Genomic DNA, 21,644 nt, shown 5'->3' on the forward strand with positions numbered 1-21,644 from the left:
AATGAATCGTTACGCACTACTGGTTATGGCTATGTAGGCCTATCCCCATTAGAATTCGTTAGAGCTGTCAGTGGGTCTTTTTGAAAAATCTGAGACTGAGAAATACTGAGAAACCCTGCTATTCTCTCAAAGGGCAAACACATTCCAGGTAATGGAAAAATTATAAATATTCAAAATCTCTTTTTCCAGGCTGCTGGCAAGCTAGCAACTGGAATTTAGTAGAATAGCAATCCTGACTGTTTGGGTACCAGATAGATTTTGACCCAATGTTGTAATAATATCATTTTATTTTTTTCTCCCTAGGTACCACTTATTTTCACTCTCCAGTCCACCAGCTGAGCTGTACAGCCATTGCAATGGAAGACTACAATCAGTTTACATTTAGCAAAATCTATTTAATCATTCCAACGTATACATTTTTACTTAAAGAGTAACAAAATAAGTTACTAAAAATCATCTTCATGCAGCAATGCATGTCGCACGCCTAAGTTTGACTAATGCTAATACTAGTACCCAAGGGGAGGCTCTGCACCGGCACATACACTGTTGGGTATCACTGCCACCTGTTGAGCTCTATTTGGTACCAATAACTGAATGGAATATGATTTCCCAGTGAGAAACTCTGGTTATACTGATGTCAGGTTAGTTCCAATTATTCATTGCTGATCATGAAGGTTAGGTATGTACAGCATGTGGTCAACATCCGTTAAAATAATTTCACCCATATTGAAACCATTTTTCTCAAAGACTCATCTGTGGAAGTCTGACATGGCAATGATGCAGTTTCCACCTCCACACTATTGGGGATAATAATTATCTATCCGCTATTGCTCGGCAAAATAGTGGGTTTTTTTTCCTTATGATATGATGGTGAAAAATTCTGAAAGGTATGTTCAGAAACAAAATGACTGCACTGAGAAGAAACACCTTTCTCCCTCAACACTGTGTATACATTGAAACAAAAGACCCTATGCACAGTAAAATATATTCAGTGTTAGAAGAGCACTTATAAAGTACATGTGGTCCCTTTTGGACTCATATCTACTCAGAGTTGACTTAACACTGGGCACATTTTACTGTGTGACATGACATAGAATACTATACATAGATTCAAAGTCAGCATTTAAACATTTAACATAATCAAATAATTTATCTTAATTCTCAACAAAGTAAATACAGGTTCGTATGGTGACTCCACTAAATAGTGGCAAGTGATGAACTTTAAATATGAACTTTTGTATATTGAATAGGTAGTTACCACAAAGGCAAATTCATATGATTCAGCTGCATTTAGAAAGTTATCAGAACATTCAACTTTGTCTCTATATAATATAAAGAGACATGTTACAAGTATAAATTTATGGAATTTGATTGCCAGAATGAAATAACTATACTTGAATTGTTCACTTCACTGAACATCTTTGAAGCAAAAAGAGGCACTCTTGTTATTAATGTTATTCCTAGACACAGATACTTGGTTGATCTTACATGGGCATACCCTTCCATCTGGTGGCCACTTGGCACAACTGCAAATAGAAATAAATTTCTTTTGAGAAAGGAGCTGTGTACATACATAGTTGCTTTACTTTAACATACTAACACATAGCATCACTTTAAATTAACTAGGGTGTTTTTAAGGGACGTTAATAGGATAAGAGGAAAATAAAATATTAAGGAAGCTGTACTTTATCAACAGGTATAAATATATTGTCACCACAGGAACATTTATAAAAAAAGTGTACATAACTTCATCTACATGACATTTTGCTTTGGTGACATGTCACACACATACAGTGCAGTGCGTATTTGGATAGTGACACAAGCTGTTGTTGTTTTGGCCCTCAACTCCACTGGATTTTAAATGAAGAAAATGTGGTTGAAGTGCTGAATGGCAGCATTAAATTGAGGGCATTTGCATCCATATTGGGTGATCCGTATATGAATTACAGCCATTTTTGTACATAGTTGCCCCAATTTAGGGGAGCAAAAGCATTTGGACAAATGATAATCTGAAATAAAGTTGTCGTATATAGTATGTGACCCATAGACATGACCAGATGCTGGGTATGTTCCCTGGTGATGCTTTGACTTTCTAGCCCCATGATGACCTGCTTTGCTGGCACTGGCATTTGGTCCTCATGGTGAGAGAAAGCAGCAACAGACTACATATGCCAATGCCACTCCTAGAATCAACTCCAGACCTTTTGTTAGCTTTATTGTGCGTGAGCTAATGACACTAAAAGACTCAGCTAGCCACGAACCTAAAATTGAAGACTGTTTAAAAGGGGCTGTAAATCACCAGATATGGATGTAAATACGCACATATTAAAGCTAACAATCTGCACTTCAATCTCATAGTCATTGTTTAATTTTGTTGTTATTCATTGATAATGATCCAATGTGTTGGATTACAGAGCCAAAACAACAACTGTGTCACTGTCCAAGTGCTTACACTGTACATACAAGACACATACATTCAGAATTACTGGAAAAGATAAAAATGATGCTGAACATAAAAAATTCAGGTCCATGTATCATTTCCTGTGTGCAACCAGGAAAAGACTTGAGGCGTATGAGAATCTGGCCTCAGGTAGATCATCCTTCCTTATTTCCCCTTCTTCCTGTTGTTCTTCTTGTTGAGAATCTTCCTCAGGGAGCTACTCATGTAAAATGGCCGCGATGCTGATCCCTTGTTTTTCTCCAGATCTAACACTGGGAACATGGACACAAGTTATACTTTAAGCAGAATCCCCCATGTGTGAAACCTAAAGTTTGACTCTGACCATTTAACAATGCAGGTACCAGACACACTTGCTTCAACTGAATATTCTCTCAAGAAAATCTGGCGGATGGTTACTGTAAGCAAGATAGTGGTTATACAGTGCTTACAGTTGCTGTTGTGTTCACCATTTTCTTTATTTCTTTACAGAGTAAATATGCTGAGTTTCGTTTAAGGAAATAAATTGTGTACTTACAGAAACAGAGGAATAAAGTGTCTACACACATTGCATAGACGCTGAAGAAACCATGTGCGATCAAATAGGAGCCAAATATTATGGTCTGCAAATGAAAAAAAAAGAAGCCAATTACCGTCAAAATTGAAACCTGCACATCTACACCACATATGAACTGTTTGATTACAACTCTAAAAATCTGGAGTAAAGAGCCAAATCAAGGGAAAAAAAAGTATTTGCCCCAAACGTTATGGAGCTCACTGTATATTATCTGTGTCATATCTGCATCGTTAAGACAGCTGAATCTCATACCAGGAGTGGTATCCAATAATAATTCAATGATGGTACTCCCTCTTGAATAACAGGTATCTTGCGAGTGAAGAAGAAAAAAGCAAGAACTCCTAGAAAGAAAAATTATTATTATTTTTATTAAAGTATCTAAATGTTAGTAGTATTAAAGTATTAGAATATCTGAATGTTTTGGTAAACTATAGAGCAAATAAACAATCTTATGTTTTCTTACCTGTTGCTTTAAAAAAAAAAAAAAACTTTAAAAATCGGATTTGGCTTTAGAAAATCAGCAACCGGAATCGGCCATAAAATTTCATGATCGGTGCACCGCTGTTGGTGCGACTAAAACCATCTGTACTGTGGGCTTTACATTTATTTAGGTTGATTGAAAAAAAAAATATGTGTAATGGTTAAGCCTTTAATTCTAATGGATTGTTAATCCAATGCTGATGCCTCCTAGTCATGTATTTGGTTGAGTAGTCTGTGAAATAATATCTTTATGGCACTATCAACACTTGCTCTAATAAGAGTCGAGGGATACTCACCCACACTCCCTGCAACGAGCACCTTCCCCAGAAAGAGCAAGAAATCAGTCACCTTGTTTAACACTGCCACCCTGCAGAGGAAAAGGACCCCAAATGAGAAGGTGCACACAAAGGGCAATCAGCCAGTGAAGAGCCTGCCCTCAGCTGACCTTACCTCACAACATTCCTCATCAGCAAACCAAAGGCCTCTCGAGCTGACGCGCAGAAGTTCTTCCCATATATTGCAATCTGCAGTCACAAACACGAAGTTAATTTCTGAATAATCAGTATTTGTTGGATAACAAGACCAGGTCAAAACCTAGTATATGGCTGGACCGAACCAGCCAACCAATGGTGTAACTTCATCAGTCAGACACTCAGTCACAGACATGCGCAGAGTAACTTCATCACTCACTCAGTCACAGACATTCGCGTTTATAGGGCTGGCCCCGCTGTTGCGGTCCAGCCAAAAATAGTTTTTTAAAATCTGTTTCTTTTAGATTCATAAAATAAAATTCACAGAGTTCTTGTTCTATATTTAAGAATGGAAGCAGGGATCAGTACCTCACCCTCATAGTTCAACAGACAAAAACCAGTCCACTTGAAGACATTAAAATCCTCATACTTTCCCTTCACTTGGCTTAGGTATGGATAATATAAAAGGAATTCCTTCAAATAAGCATTTATGAATTTTATGAATATTCCCATAAGATATTTAAATCCGAATGACCTATTTTAAATATACAAATGCAGTTTTCAAGTGCAACTGCCGACACAGATCACAAATAGGATTTTAATGTCTCCTAGAATTCGTATATATAGAATTTAAATGTGGTGGACACATGACCATTCATTAGTGAATCAGGACACTCCACATTCCCTTTGAATGAGCATTTGAGAGAGCAGAGCAGGAATTTATCTGCTGACACAACACACATTTGATTCAAGATTTCTGCGGGAGGTTTGTTCACACATCTGTTAAAAAGTGCCATTATAACCTATACCCAAAATCACTGATCCCCATGATGGAGTGGAATACTGTACTGGAATGCCAGAACAAAATACCACTCTTTGCATCAACCAATTGTGTTAAAACTCTCGCTGGCTTTTTTCACCGTAAACATAAGGGGCCCAAGATTTGCTTTCACGAGGCCAGCCCTGGAGGTCCCCTCACTCACCATTATGTACGCATTTCTGTTCATGAATTTTATGAAATGCTCCAAGCACCAGAAGCAGCATTTGAGACAGCAGAGCAGGAACCGTGCAAACGAGTTCTTTGCACCTGTAAAACATGCATCAGTTATCAAGCACTTATCTTTCAGAGTCACTGTTCATCACTGAGAGTTGCAGTCCACTGGCTGATTAAAGGGGCTCCCTACAGTAATAGCCTTTTCCGAATGGCACTACATTGAGTAGCCCAGTATAACCTTACTGAAAGAATGAACTCCCCTTTATAAGAGGAAAAATAAGACTTTGGGGGGTTTGTACAGTAAGTTTGTACAAAAAGTAAGTTTGTTTTTTTCTTCTATGAAAATGCAGATGTGTCTAATTCATTTTACATTCTTGGCAAATTATGCATGTTTCCAGAACTATTTGAAATTTTCAGTGGCAAAAGGTTTATGCTCCTAACATTTAGGAAAATGTGCTGAAAGCTGTGCCGTTCTCTTGAAATATATTCAAATAAACATTAGGTGACCAAAAATACTTAGTAGTAGCGGTCCAAAATCCACGTCCAACAAACAGCATTAGCCGGAAATGATTGTGGCTGTGTTGCCCTGCAGTGCTCTAAAGGGCTCTTGACACACCTTTAAGCTTGTGATCTAGGTACTCCAGTATGACCCTCATAAGCTGCACAACAGCAAGAATCAATGAGCCCAAAGCCAGGGATCCTGTGTGATACCTGTGACAGAAATACAACTCAAATACACTCAAATAAGGTCAGCTCGCACATACACTGGAATAATACATTTTGCGTGTGCGCATGTGCGTGGACCAAAACATTACTATGTAAACATAAACTCAAATTCATCAATAGTATAGGAATAGGCTGAGATGTTAAATGGCTTAATGGCAATATACTACACTGTCCTCTCCGTGGTGTAGAAGACGTTTGTACCGTATAGCCCTGACAAAAGAGGAGAATAGTGGGAAGGCCGGGATGTCAGCTGGCTTCTTTAGTGCCCAGTAGTAGGAGGCGAAGGCCCCAGCCAAGGTGCACTGACCCAGTGCGATGGTGAAGTTGACCAACCAGAGGAAGACCAGCAGGTTGCAAAGTTGCAGGATGAAGAGGTAGCGGTGGTACAAGCTCTCCCCGCCATAATATGCAAATGTGCACTGTGCACCTGGGCACAACTTGGTGATGTTGGACTGACTGAATGTCTATATTAGGTTAAAAAAAAAAAAACAGGAATATAATTAATCTCCCATCTTTTAAATGTATCATTGTACATTATTAACTAACTTTGTAAGTTAATAAAGTAACCAACAAAGGGGGAGCTAAGAAATCTTTAATTCCCATGAGACTGAGCTTGACAGAACTAGAGGAGAACAAGTGAAGGGTCACTTACTTCAGGGTTACATGTTAGATTAGTGTACATGCAGCTTGACCTTGTTGCCATCACTTTGTAGATGGCGTCCCCTGATGATGCCAATGACCTGCAAACAATTCTAGTTAAGGGTGCATAGGAAGACCCAAAAATTATCAATCAAAATCATTACACATTACATTCATGATGTCATACAAAAATAACAACAGCGAAAGCTGAAAAACGCTCACTAAAAGCAAAGACCACTTACAACTCACTAAACCCATGGACTAATCTCCATTTTTGCATTAGCCATACTTAATTTTATCACGACACAGCGGATTGATCTGAATGACTGTATGACGCACAGAAGGATACACAGCTGTGGCTGCCCAATAGGCAATGCAGATGGCAAGCAGCAAGAACGTAACAATGGGGTAGAAAAGAGTAGACATGATGTAGCTGATGGCCCTGGACATCACATCAGGAGGAAGACACAATAAGGTTGGCATGACCAAAATATTGATCCACAATCACACACTACAATCATACAGTAAGACTAGGACAACAAAAATGCTGATCTCCAGTCAACACAGTCAAACTGGCATGGCCAAAATATGTATCTACAATTGCACAGTAAAACTTGAATAACCAAGACATAGATATACAATTACATATTAAGGCTGATATAGACATAACGTTAATCTAAAATCACACAGTCAAGCTGGCATAACTAAAATATTCATCTGAAATTTCACAGTATGGATGTTCATGTAGAATCACATTGAATTACAATAATTGATGAATTCCGTCAGTTTGCCAAACTCTGATACCAATGACTGATGTTGCAAAAGAAAATGTTAATAATGTGCTAACATTAATATTTCCACCCATGGATACAATCACTGAAAAAATACTGCACAGACTTTACACTTACCTGCTCGCTTCTTCGAGCAGTGCAATGGCAATACGGATCCTGTTCCTTAGAAATATCAACAATATTATGATGATGACCTCAATTATAGCCAGGAATATCACTGAAATGCAAAAGACCACAGGAAGCTTTGGTAAAAGGAGCTGACAATGCCTCATAAATGTAATAATTACAGTGAAAATTCCTGTTGGTATACATGTCGAAGAAGACCAACGGCTTGTGCAATGGGAAGACTGGACAGCATTGCTCAAGGAATAGTGATGCGTTGTTCTCCCTAAATTTAACTGCTAGGAAGAGCTGACCATACTGTTCACGACTCTGCATGTGGCTAGGATTTTGCAATGGGACGATTATGCCAGAAACCTTAGGGTGGGCCCCCATGCCACCCAAGATTTGACACTGGTTACTGGCCGGGCCCCAAACCACTGGAATTCATCTACCCGAGATCTGGTAGTGGCAAAAACAAGATCTACATTTTGGTATTTTGTTTTTATTTCCTGTTCTATTGTTTTTTGGCATCACCTGTACTTGCTTAAATCGTCTATATCAAAACGTACCTACTTTCAACGATCTGTTCTATTTTAACTACATACCAAAATTGGCCTGTCAAATGTTTTTATTCTACTACTACTACTACTACTACTACTAATAATAATCACAAAACTTGGTCTATATGTACAATATTTACCTTGATGGCAGCATGTGAAATTTTAAAGCTGTTCGACTATAGACAATAGCGGGTGCTACTGTATAAAAGGGCAATAAATATTAGTTTTCTCTAACTCCTCAATTGCTCGACCAATCAAGGTTAAACTTTGCATGCTTTGTTATTGTTATTATTATTATTATTATTATCATAAGAAGTAGTACTATTCTCCACTATTTGTACTATGTGCTGAACATCAAATAAGGAAAACACTTAAATAAAAATAAATAAATAAATCAATAGAATGTGCCTACTTCGCTGGGCAGGCACATTATAGTGATGGGCTGACTATTGGATGCATGCATCATGATGTGGGGCTGAGTATTAATGAGAAACATTGAACTGAGGACTGGAGAGGCGTATTTTAATTAGGGTGTGGTACTGGGTTTAGAACCATAGCAATCACAGTGCGGTGGATGGGGACACTCACTGAAAATAAGCCAGGTCTGGCTAAGTTGCAGGTAGACTCGGAAGTCAGTCTGGAAACCAATGTCGGTGATGGTGATCTCAGCATCAGGGTTCCCACTCAATGTGCTGAACTCCCAGTAACAGTGAAAGATCCCTGCACGTACAGGCAGCAGTAAAAGCAGGTGCACACAGGAACATCTGCATACATTAACCCACACGCTTATACATATCAGTCGATATTTGCAAATGGGTCCACACAATACTATAGTAAATACATACAGCATACAAACAGGCAGTGGACATAAAGGTGGAAAAATATACATGAATCTACCACCAACTGGAAGTAGAGGAGCATCAGTCACAGGTTTATTGCTTTTTCCAGGGCATGGACAAATTTATTGTGAAAATCAAGGAAATTGAATTTAAGGTAGTTATTGGTTCACAGGTCTTCTATAGGACCACATAAAAGGCATAACAAGTTGAAATAAAAATAAAAAAAATTATTTTATGTGCTCCTTAATATTATATTCAGTACCAGCTCTTTGATTCTACTCATTTCCATTACTTTATCAATGTGCTGCCCTATTTGAAATTTAAAAAAATCTGTGACATGGCATCATAGTCAGTCTCTCCCACAGAATGCAACTGAGCACAAGAGTGTGCTTATGGAGCAGTTTTTGAGTATTGTGGTTTGGGTGTAGTTGTGAGGACTGAAGAGGTACTCAGAGGCACTAACCGTAGGCGATCACAGCAATGACCCCGAAAATGATGATCCATGCGAGGACACCAGTTATGAAACGTAAGAGCACGATGAAAACCAAGCTGACCACCATGGCAATCACCAGTCCTCTGTGAACAATATACAATCCCAGACACGATGGATAAAACATTAACATTTTTCTAAATTAAAAAAATGGCATCACCTGGCTTCTTGTACTGGTTTCCTTTGCTTGAAATGTAGACAGCTAGACAGATATTACTGTTCAGAATTCATGGACTCCCTGGTCTAGGATTTTTGTGGCAATTACCAGAATAACTCCTAATGTGACTCCTAACCAGGTAAAGCATCCTACGATTTATGACCCCCCCCCGCCATCACCTCTGCGTAGTGAGTAAGTGTAAGCTGAGTACACACTCTTTTACAAATATGTCAGAGGACACGTAAAACAGTGGGCCTGAACAAGGCCTGTCTTCCCACAGTATCATCTCCATGTCACATCCAAATTAGGTGAATGACCATGCAGCTTTCCACCTGCCCCCAATCTGTGGAAGACTCCTGCCCATACTCAGGGCCAGATATACTAAAGGACTGCAGTGACAGTGAAGACAGTTGACTCTGAATACAGAGCTTACATTAAAATCCAATGCCAAGAACTGGCATAATCTTCAAAGATCTTCATCCCCACCTCTTTGGCCTCAAGTAGCCCGTTGATGCCTCTGTGAAAAGAGTGTACATGGATAGCAGGGAGAACAGCTGGCACCTGCCTAGTACTTACTGGAACAAACACCAATTACTGAACACGGCAGTTTATTAAGAAGCTGTTGAAATTCTTTGGCACAGCACAAAGCTGAAAAAGCACAACAGAAAGACACACCCAAAAGAAACAACTTTAGTTCATACCACTTCAAGATTAGTACAGTCATTGCAGAGGGAAGCAGAAATATGATTGATGGTCCAAGAATAGCTACCTGCTGCTTTATTGCCCTTGACATTTAATGCCCCATGAATGTAACCAACTCAACTGAATGGCTATGAATAGTGTTCATTGTGCAGATTACATCTGTCCTCCTATGCTTGGCTTTTTATCTGCTGCATATGAACTTGCGGTGTTGTTTATTGGATGCTGCACATGCAGACAAAAAGCCACGCCAGTGAGAAAGCTCAGTAATCATTTCTACAGGGACACATCATAACAGGTGTCCTGTCACTGCACACATTGGCACTGCCAGCGTTGTTCTTATTGTTGGTATTATTATTTGCATCAATACAGTACAAGTGTCTTTGCAGAATGCAGAACTGACCTTGAGGTGTTTTCCTACAAGGAAATGAGGTCAGACTGCCAAGCAACAAGCACTCTACCTCTTCTTTCCTTGGAATCTCTGGAGTGAACCAGGAACTTAAGATTTCCCATGGCACACAGGCTCCACTGTGTGTCATTGTAGGAAGGTTAGTTTGCAGAGCGCTCACAGCAAGTAGGGGTTAAAGGTTTATGACACTTATTTGAGACCTGTCAACTCCTTGTTGCATGGCTGTAACTTGGCTACAAAAGAAAAGCAATTCTCTTGTTAGATTCATCAGGTCAAAAGTTACACAGCAACAGTATCCACACATATTTTCACTGCAAACGGCAGGCCTCTCATCTCCCTCATTAACTCCCAAAGCAACTCTTCTTTATGAATAGGAAGACAAACAAAGACAAGCACTGACAATGACAGAGGGAAATTCTACTGCTAGTTAGAATGTCATGTCCATAAATAATCTGATCTGAGTTTTTCATAAAAGTTATGTCTAATTACTTACAAAACAAAAGTATTGTGTCCAAATCAATTGTCCAAAACAAGGTTCCGAATTCAATATAAAAAGAGGCTTTCTAACCCATCAACCAGAGTACAGGTAAGCACAAAGGGAAAATATGTAGGTGACAATGAATCTAACATGGAAGTCTACTAAAGTCTAAATATATGCCAACATGCAACGATTTGCTGTTATTAAGCACTAGAAATGCAGTATTTCCTATGGGGTGTTCCCCCATATCAATTTTCCTACCGCACCAAGGCTGTCCAGTTTTCATTTGAAGAAAGGGTGGGAACCCTATAACAGTACGATATGCATTTTTAGAATTTGCTCATTCATTCAACAGATTAGCTCCCTGGGAATGATCTTCATTCTGAATGTTTTTTTTTGTTTTACATTAATCAAGCACCATAAACTGAATAGGATGTGCAGTTAAAGAATCAGTATGATTGTTTTTTTGAAAATATACACAAAGCTGTGACCTAATGAAAAAAGGGGTAGGTTGACATCAGAATGCAAACACACACAAACACACACACACAGGTGCAACACATACATACACAGGGACACACACAAGCCGTAGCCATAAAACAAATTTCAACAGTTGTACTACAAATCATCTACAAATTTTTACGTTTTGTGGGGAGACATGCAGGACTTACCTGGCCGCGTCTCTAAGATCAGTCACGCTTCTTGTGTTACCGAGTCCATCTTTGAAGTTTGTTTTGTTGGCAACAGTTAAAGTCCCGTTCCTAGTGATGAAGTCAGGAAAGCACCTCTGAAGGACTGTATGAACAGTGATAATGAAGAATGTGTCAGACCTTTGATACTGAAATGTCAAAAATAACCATTGCGGTCAGTATGACTGTGCCATACGTCTCATGTTCACCAGCTAGGCACAACAGATTGTCCCCATGCATCAATGCTGGTAAACTGGTTTATGACCTTCAAACTTCAGTGTCCTTGAATCTCAGTAATCCCCTGGGTATTAATGCAAATAAAAAATTCTGATTATGGAGACATCCCTGAGGATTGCCTGAATATTTACTCAACAATCACATATGAACACTTTCCATAGCAACGACTTACAGGGCCTGCTTGGCACTATCATTGAGGGACAGTCCTCATCTCGTAGGACTTGTGCAACAGGCTGCAATGAGAAAGAATGATTATGTCCGTATGTCCTATGAATACATCACAATTTTTGTATGAAGTTGGAGAATCTCAGTTTCTTACACACCTACAGCTTAGCAATGGGTTATTCCATCTCAAATCAGAGCAGTATCTAACGAAAACCTTAAATGAGGGCCTTAATTTCTGATCTCAGACTCAAAGAATTATAACAAATGGAATTTATAAAATGAAAACGCTGTCCATTTATGCATTACAAATGGCATTCCTAACAAAGGGGTTGCATTAAAACTACTCCCTCTCAATGTTGTCATTTTATTTACTCTACCATTAGAGTACAAGATTAGAAAATAAGTGTTTTTCACCTTCAGTGTATAAGACTGGACTCATATGAAGGATTTCGCAAAAAATGTTTTGCAGAGAATCTGCAAGCTATAGCTGTACATCTTGAGCTTAGCTGTCTTCATACTGCACCTATACTTTCACTGTTTTCGATATTTAATACATTTTAAAAATCCAAAGCAACAAAAGCAGTTTATTATCACGGGGACACAACGGGGACAAAATGGGACGCAACTCTTCTCAAATAGCTTTTGACATTGTTTCTCATACCTTTCTAGGGTTATTGAAGCCTGGTTTGCAGAACTGTCTGTAGTATTCCCAGTAGCTTTTGTTGTGTCTGTAGTTGTACTGAAAATCTAAGTAGGTTGCAAATCTATCAGGGCACTTCTGAACACACAGCTGTAGAAGATAAAACATGAATAGACTGTCAATGAAAGGACATCACCTCAATAACCATGCGATATAGAGACTAATAATTGTAAAAAAAAAAAAAACCCACTGACCACTGACCTGGGTGGTTGGGCATCGCAGGTTTATTAGAACTATGGGATTGGCACATTGCAATATGTTGAAATAGAATAATATGGCTTTGTTTCTGTTGAGAAAGGAGTGATAATTGAAAACATACATTTTATCAGATGACTGTGCAAGCAAAAGAGGCAAACAAAACAGTGAATTGACGTAGCAGTGAATTGATTGGATTTAGATTAAAGCACTTGAATTCCATGCTTAAGCACGGTACATTCCAGTAGGTGACCATAAATCACAAATATACTTATATCACAGCTCTTTGCATAATATTGATCCATTTTGAATATTGCTAGAAAACTATTTAATAAATACCACATATTTTCACAAAACAAATTAATGCAAATATTTTATCAGCTTCTAACGGCTGTCTAGGCAAGTAGGTCCAATACCATGATTGTCTCAGAGTTATGACAGCAGACAATACAGTCAGTATAAATGGAGGAGTCAGGCTTCATAGAGGACACTGCCTTGAATACATACTATGCATGATTTTTAGCCTTGCTTTAGGCTGTATTTACAATCAAAGAAGACTCCTCCTTTTTTATTTTTATATCTCTGTTTTTCAATAGCTGTCACCATCGAGAAAAACCAAGGCTGAATCTAGTTTTTGGACTAGCCCTGATGTCCTGTCGTTTCGAGTCATTGCACTTGTGCCACTTCACCTGCACCATGGCAGTACCTAGCTAGCTACAAACACTCTCCTGAAACTTGACCCCGCCCCATAGGCTCTGTAACTACAACCACCCTTACCCACACAGAAAAGTGTGTCATGCCCAAAAACATTCCAAACACATTTTAGAAGAAGGACTCGGCAAATGTGCACAAAGACAGGGATTGTGTAGATATAGGTGAGGGTGGTTATTTGAAAATATTTTCACGGTGCTGAAAATTAAGTTACTACATTTCTCCCTGAACCTTGTGCTTCATATAACCCATTGAACTGCTAATTGTATTCTGCAACACATGTACAGTAAGCTGTTTATTCTCGTGTGGTCATTGTATTACCACTTGGGCCCTGAAAGAACAGTTGGCATATGACAGGCAAAAGACAAAAGCAAATTAAATCTTATATCATAATTACTCACGCATTAGGAGTTCCCTGCTGACCACAGAACTGTCCATAGCTATCTGTGGGGAACACAATCTTCCTGGGATCACCATGAATCCAGGCTATAAAAGGAAGATGACTTTGTCATTACAGTTATTACGCTTATATTGATTAGTCCACTGTGACAAATAGACAATATAGTTTATAAATGACGTCAGCCTCTTCATTTTTTTGGGGGGAATTTCTGTATTTGATGCTATGGTTTTAAACAGCATGCATGAGGGAACACACACCAAATCATACGGACATTACATCACAAAGCAGACAAATGTAGCAGAGCACAGCAAAGTAATGTTTCCTTGTATGGGGATGTGAAAACATTAAAACAACATTCAATCGTCCACCACATTTTGATGATTCACAATTTTCGGTTATGCAGGGCTATAAAACGCTATTCTAAAAGTGAAATTAGACATGTTATACATCATTAGAAAGCTTATACTGTCCCCTACTGCATGATCCTGACCATAGTGATGTATATCACTCAGAATTTGAAAACTTACTTCAGCCCGTTGGCCTCGCCTTGTAGGGAGGGACATATGTAACCCTAATGTTCCATGAGTTTTTGTGTTGTGTGAATTATGTTTGTTGTTATAAGAAACCCAGGGATTAATATCCATTTTTCCTATGATAATTGAGTCCTCCCTTTATTATTTCTATAAGCGACTGTAGCAAAAAGCTAGAGAAATGTTACAATGTTATGTAACTGAAAGTAGTTTAGAACTTTAATGGAATGATTGGTTTACTGTAAGTTTGTGACCAAGCATGGGCTGAGTATCTTGTCTGGGGAAAAAAGTATGTTACATTCTGAAATTACTCATACAGGGACAAATCAGTAGTTTGGGTGGCCAGAACTACCATTACTTAACAATTTATTCATTCAATCATTCATTCCTTCTTTTTGAAGTCAGGAGCAGCAAGGCTAAAAAAAAGGCTAAATCAGAAGCTTGGGATGGATGTCTTTAAGTGTTTCAGTATTGTGTAAGTGGTTTTGATGCACGCCATGGACGTTTTTTTGTGTGTGCTTTTTTGTATAATGTGCACTTTATGTTTATTTAAATAGCAAAGCAAAGGTGACTGCTCAAAACTGTAGAAGGCGACTATGTATTTTGGGGAGGATCACGGAAATAATGATACACCTTGGGTGAGGACCATAAACAAGTTTTGGTGTGGCTTTTTAAGACTATTGAATACAAACAGCCCATTCAGAACTGGCTAGCACAACTGTTCTTTGTTAAGACCTCCAGATCATGAGCAGACCAGAGCCGTGCTGCACCTCAGTGCATGAATGCAGTCCTGTGTTTCATTCCTCATAGAAAACACTGAAAAAAGTGTGCAGGAGGCATAAGTGTGCTTTGAGCAGGAGGAAGAGGCCAGAGAAATGTACCTTACCTCACAAATTGACATCTTTTTGGGTATAAAACATTCAGATCATCTTTACAACAGCTTTCTTGGCCCATCTATTTGAGACAGCAGGTCCTGCCCATCCCTCGCCTTCTTTGTGTAGCTTGCCTTTGCATCTCTATGATTAGCATGACTGAAGCCGTAGCTCTCATTTCTTGTCATTAATAAGGATGATGACATTTTTTCCATGGAAAGCAAAATGCTTTAGTATGACATGGCTTGGCCCCCTCTAACAGTATGATCAACAAAACAACAGCTTTTGAGTTGAAGTTCCAGCATTCTTGTGAAATTCCTAACACCTACTCTTCTCAGATACGATTGCCTGAGGATTTCTGCCAAGTGCAGCAAGTATGCATTTCTGTGACTCCTACATACTTTACACCATATGTATGCTCTGTTATAAAATGTATCATTGGGAGTTACATTAGCAGATCACATCTGTATAATGATTTTACATTTAGCTGCATATGGTTTTTCAAATTTGTAGATTTTTCCTGCAAAACCTGTAACTTTCTATACTACTTTAGTTTAGTTAAACATTAACCAGACACTCATGTCTAGTAGGACAATAGTAGGACAACTAAACAAGGTGAATATAAATACATTAACAACATCAACAAACATTAACACTAAGGATGCACAATATAAAAATTCTGGGGCTGATATCAATAATGAATGTGTTTTCGGCCACACTGGCTGATTCTGGTGCCAATATCTCCTTTTTATATTACCACAAGGTAAACTGTGAGTACGTTTCTACATTCATGGAAGAAGTATGTGAGCACAGATGTGAATTTATGATATAAAAAACTATTGTATAAGAAAATATTGCAACCTGCTTACCTGTAAACCTCCATGAGGCACCAAGCAGCCATCTTACAAATCTTACCATCGTGGCACTAGAGACTATTTATATTCGATTTATTTGACTAGTGACATCGTGCAGAGTTTCCTGCAGACCTGTTTATCCTCTGCGAGACACTGGGATTTAATTTTAAGACTAAAGGTCAGGAACAAATATTATATTTGATTGCTCGATTAGGCCTGATTCGCAGTTGGCTTTCCAACAGAACCCAAAGGTGTTGGATGGGGGATGAGGTCAGGGCTCTGTGCAGGCCAGTCAAGTTCTCCCACACCGTTCTCGAAAAAAACATTTTTATATGGACCTTTGGGGCATTGCCACGCTGAAAACAGGAAAGGGCCTTCCCCAAACTGTTGCCACAAGGTTGTAAACACAGAATCATCTGGAATGTCACTGCCTTAAGATTTGCCTTCACTGCAACTAAGGGGCCTAGCCCAAACCATTAAAAACAGCCCCAGACCAAGGAGTGTCTAGATACTTTCAGTCATATACTGTATGTTAGGGGCCTATTAGATTATATACATCCAGAGGCCTATGAACTTCAATGAACAGTGTATCTGCTCACCCACTATTCCAAGTGCAATGTAGCCCAGGATGACGATGATGAATATCACAAAGCACACCACATCAGTGCAGCTCCTTAAGATGAGAAAGAGAAAGAAATCTGTAAAGTCACATCACGGCTGTTGAAGAATTGAGGAAATGACATCATTTTGCTAAGAGCTAGTTTATTTATGAATAATTTAAAAGCTAATTTTGAATCTGGTCTGAACTCTCTGACTTGCAGTGCAATCTGAAAATCGTTTATTTGACATTCAGAGGTTAGCACTGTAGGTATGCTTTCTGTGTGGCACCTCACCATGATAATGGCATAACAAGATATTAGAAGTAATTCTAGTACAACACTTTGCTGGGGAAAATCCTTGATATGATTTTCACTGAGCCACACCGGTCTCCTCGTTATTCAAAAGCGTGACTCACATTAGAAATTAAATATTATCATATGAAAAACAGAGGGGGATACAAAGCTTTCAAATTCTATAGTATCACATTGACTTCATCAAGCTGTTTTCATCCTCACCATTTATTTGCCAATGCCAGATACAATTTTTTTTACTAAAAGTTTTTGGTACATACACTTTATTTTACTTGCATGTCTTTCCATATTGAATCAATCTTTCCATATTGAATCAAAAGGGAGAGCTGTACTGTGTATATTGCATGGTGCCTTGAAATTTACCCCGTGATGGGCTGTCCGCACAAATTTTGATGACCAAATTTCTGGAAGCCAATGAACTTGCAATTTAAAATGATAAAATAGGGAACTCATATCGTGTGATACACATGCTGTGCATGCCACTCTTCAATAGTACCCTAAAATTCTGTAAAGTTACAAGTTAACATTGCAGTTTAATTGCTTTTATGTGAACTGTGTTTACTGTAGTTTTGTGTACTGTCCTGTGTGTCCAATGACCAGTAGAACTCCCCCTTTGTACTGTTAAAAGTAAATTACCAATCAATCATTATCAGTAAGAATGCATTTGAAAAAGGAACAAAAAAAATCTCTCTGTTGCAAATGTTGTGAGCAGCTGGGATTAAGGCCACCTTAATGTTAAGGCTGCTCAGGAAAATTGAGAACTTTTACAATTCAATGCCATGTAACAGAACACACCTTAGAAATTCTGACTTGTATTAAATGCAATTTTCCCGTTCAAGGACATTTCAGATTCCTACTTGCTGGAGCTATTGCAGCATTACAGGGATACGCTAATTATGACAGGCCTCCATGTTAGCCTACACTTGCTCATCTTTTACCAAGCAGTGCAGACAACTCACTTCCTTTTTGATGCAGAAGTAAGCGTGTGAGTGTTCCTCCTCCATCACATGTGATCTTTTTTTTTTTTACTCTGCACGTTGTGCCAATAACATTTTGAAGTGCACCAAAAGTACACCCCACAATTATCACAGCTATTTCTGTGTATCAAATCTCCAAAAAAAAAAAGAAGCTAATTAAAATGATGAAATAACATTGATCACGTTATTCTGTTATGAAAAAGGCAGAGATACCTGTTGTGGATAGGTCCTCTGAATGTTGGGTCAAACTTGTAAGGTTCACCTGCAAAAAAAGCACATAATCATTACCTGAATGCCTTAGGCCAAGTTACTTGAAATAATTTAGGAAACGTTGGATGATACTGCTTTCGAATACAACTTGTTTAATTTGTGCCAGCTAAAATAGCTGATATTCTCTCTTGTAGCATGGCCTAATTTTGATACAAGTAGCCTACTTTTAATGACAGGCCTTAGCCAGTTTCAATTAATGAAGACAATATAGACAGTGTTTTGTATGCGTGAGTAACTTGGCATTTTTGTACGTCGAAAACGTGTTTTTCTTCAGATATAATTTCTTTTCATACTTTGATACTTGATATTTATATTTAGTAGGCTAATCGGATGTAATGTTATTAAGACAATAAAAATGGCTACCAAATTCAGGCAAGAAGTTTCCTAAATTATATTCCATCGCCAAAACATGTTCTCATTCAGACTTTTGAAAATAGCCTATCAGCGACTACACCTACCAGATAAACATACATTAGAGTTGGGTACCATGTACCATCACTACCGTGCGTTTGACAAGTTGTTGAGCGGTAGTATAGAGCATGCTCGCCAAAAAGCACTCAATGCTGGCTTTTGAAGCCCAGTCCACTAAAAATCCCGTTGTTTGTGACATTGCAAGAAATAACTTGAAATAATATGACACTCACCATAGTAAGCAGAAGTTACTTCAGTTTTTGTAGTCATTGCGCCGGGACAGAATCGATGTTTTTGTCTCTCGCGTCCTTCACGATAGGACGGAGAATATTTGAAACCGTTGGTGTGAGCAGCCTGCTGTTGGCACAGTCTTCGCACTGTATAATGACCCTCTCTTTTTGCTGTATGAGGCACGCAACATAACGTCAGCCGTGTTTACAGCACAGTAAAGCGGAACATTTCACGGAGGAATGTTTGAGCACAGAGCCGGACTTGATTGAAATAATCTTAAAGGAGACCTTCAGTTATTTTATTATTTTAGTATGCGAGATTGTTTTTTTATTTTTTATTTTTTATTTTGTTATACTAATAAATTCAAAGCGAGTATTGTGCCAAGGAACTGCGTCAGTGTGCTTTATTGATTTTTTTGTGAAGTTGTGGTTTTCTGAAGTTATTATTATTATTATTTTTTTAATTCTGTACAATAAGCACTATAACTGCCAAACTATGCAGTGGATAATTGCAATATACTGGTAAAATATAGCTGCAAGCAGGATGAGGGGGCCAAGCAGTCCAGCAGGGCAGAGTCGCCATGGCAACTTGACGGATCATGTTAAAAGCGTGGCTGTAAGCACTGATGGCAAGTTTTATGTCAATTGACCAAAGATTGGGTGTAACTGAGATATGAGCTCACGTCCTGTTTGGGTCGTTTGCCTTTGATTTGGCTGTAATGGATGAACGTTTTTGAAAATCAAAAATGCATCAGAGGACTTTTTTGAGGGTTGGTCTGAAGATGACCTGTGCCAAGTTTGGTGAAGATGGGACAAACTTTGTGGCCTGTGAAATTTTTTAAAACCTTTCGATAAAATTCAATATGGCGGCCGCATCAATTAGGTTGACATGAAAAGTTGCCATGTCTCGGCCTTGGGACTTCTCACGGTATCACCAGACACTAGAATTATATATTTTTTAAGCAAACACATCACCAGTTATTAGGCAAAACACATTTTTGCTTATTGCAGCGCCCCCCCCCCCCCCCCCCCCAGTGGTCAAATGACAGAAAAATGTTTGTGCTTCCTCAAAATGAGGTCCAGAGTCCGTGTACCAACTTTGGTTTTGATACATAAAAGCTTTGCTGTTTGGCCCCCAACAATGACCTAGATGTCTTTGGACTGTGCGAGGAAACCGGAGTACCCAGAGGAAACAAAAACTCCAAAATGAAAAGACCGCCCTCTCGGTGTGAGGTCCTGGTCTCGGCCCTGAACTGTGGAGAGCAACACACCTTTAAGCACCTGGGCTGGTTAGTTAACGCAATCCAGCCAGGTGCGTGTGCTCTCTCCACCAGCCTGCGTGTCCGAGACCAATCCACTTCCCCGGCGGACCGAATAACACACCGACTCGAATCACTTTTGTAGGCGTTGGCATCTCTCCGAGTACCATTCCAGTGAGGAACCATATTCGACAACTCTATGGTTTATTTTTTTCACCAAGTACGAGTGTTTTATCATTTATGCACTTAACGTGGCAAAGGTAAATTACATTTTTTGATTGTTAGTCTATGTGCGTATAAGTATATTGTTGTTTAGAAATTCACCGTAGCTTTAGTATCTGGATATTAGCTGAATTGATTGTTTGTCAGAAAAAGCTAAAATACGAACAACAGAAATCAGCGAGACTGAAAAAGAAATTGTCAGACTTGTCAAGAGTTGCTGAAATGCTCAAAATGCAAAAGCTTGTTTCAACAAACTGTGCTGACATGCTGAAGGCAACCATCAGTTCTGTACCAAGATAAGTAATACTATAATAATAAGAGACTGCTGAAAATTAAAAACTCATGCAAATACTCCAAAGAGCTAAAAAAAAAAAACAAACATTTGTGATGACTGCATTTCTACTTAGCCAAAGCTTACCAGTATGTGAGAGAGAACTTGGAATTGGCATTGTCAAGCCTTTGGACAATTAGATCTTAGTACAGCAGCATCAACGCAGAGCCAGGACTCACAATGTCGGCTTTTGATTCTCTTCAGGGACGGACACAAGGCAAGAAAGAAAAAAAGACAGGAAACAGTGTGTGCCCTAATGGTTGATGAGAAGGCGATTAGAAGGCACATGCAATATGCAGATGGGAAGTTCCAAGGGTATGTGGACATTGGCTCTAGCATTGTAGATGACTCTTTGCCAGTTGCTAAAGATGTCATGGTGCTCATGGTTGTGGCCATTAATGAGTCATGGAAATTTCCGGTGGGATATTTCCTGATCGATGGCATGAGCGGAGAAGAACGGGCAAACATCATCAATGGTTGTCTCCACAGACTCTATGACAGTGGAGTACATAAAATCTCCCTTACGTGTGATGGACGTGTGATTCGAGCCCTTCGAGCAACCATGTCTGTACAGGGAATGGATCCATCCCCAACAAGACAATGTTTTTGTTGTTGGTTGTTACTCACTAGCTAGACATTAGACAGCCTCGCTAGGCAGCTGACTAACATATTTCAGATCTAGGTACACAACTGTCTGTCAAAAATATGTAACACACCCACAAACGGCGGACTGTGGGACACGGGAGCGGCACCAGGCGGCGTCGCCTCACACAGTGTGGCTTCACCGTTAGGCCCCAAAATGTAGACCTACATGTTCTAATGGGTAAAGCTG

The 21,644-nt window shown here is 39.0% G+C and overlaps 1 protein-coding gene across 3 annotated transcripts; it reads right to left on the reverse strand.

Annotated features, from left to right (window-relative positions):
- Positions 1-63: 63 nt before the first annotated feature.
- On the reverse strand, positions 64-19,218 carry slc44a5b (solute carrier family 44 member 5b). Of its 3 annotated transcripts, XM_035414308.1 has the most exons (24): positions 19,004-19,218; positions 18,303-18,351; positions 16,801-16,874; positions 13,947-14,031; positions 12,841-12,925; positions 12,601-12,729; positions 11,947-12,007; positions 11,520-11,643; positions 11,110-11,154; positions 10,571-10,603; positions 9,696-9,779; positions 9,079-9,191; positions 8,365-8,496; positions 7,232-7,331; positions 6,673-6,765; positions 6,337-6,424; positions 5,886-6,148; positions 5,575-5,669; positions 4,948-5,051; positions 3,945-4,018; positions 3,791-3,861; positions 3,267-3,355; positions 2,976-3,060; positions 64-2,712 (listed from the first exon to the last, which is right to left on the reverse strand). In XM_035414308.1, exons 1-24 carry the CDS (start codon positions 19,038-19,040, stop codon positions 2,606-2,608), a joined length of 2,220 nt encoding a protein of 739 aa, XP_035270199.1. In that variant the 5' UTR covers positions 19,041-19,218; the 3' UTR covers positions 64-2,605. The 3 variants fall into 3 exon arrangements, with proteins under 3 accessions (XP_035270199.1, XP_035270202.1, XP_035270201.1); XM_035414311.1 differs by lacking the exon at positions 11,110-11,154; XM_035414310.1 differs by lacking the exon at positions 10,571-10,603.
- Between the last annotated feature and the right edge of the window lie 2,426 nt (positions 19,219-21,644).

This window comes from Anguilla anguilla, chromosome 4 (genome assembly GCF_013347855.1).
Source record: "Anguilla anguilla isolate fAngAng1 chromosome 4, fAngAng1.pri, whole genome shotgun sequence".
NCBI classification, from domain to species: Eukaryota; Metazoa; Chordata; class Actinopteri; order Anguilliformes; family Anguillidae; genus Anguilla; species Anguilla anguilla.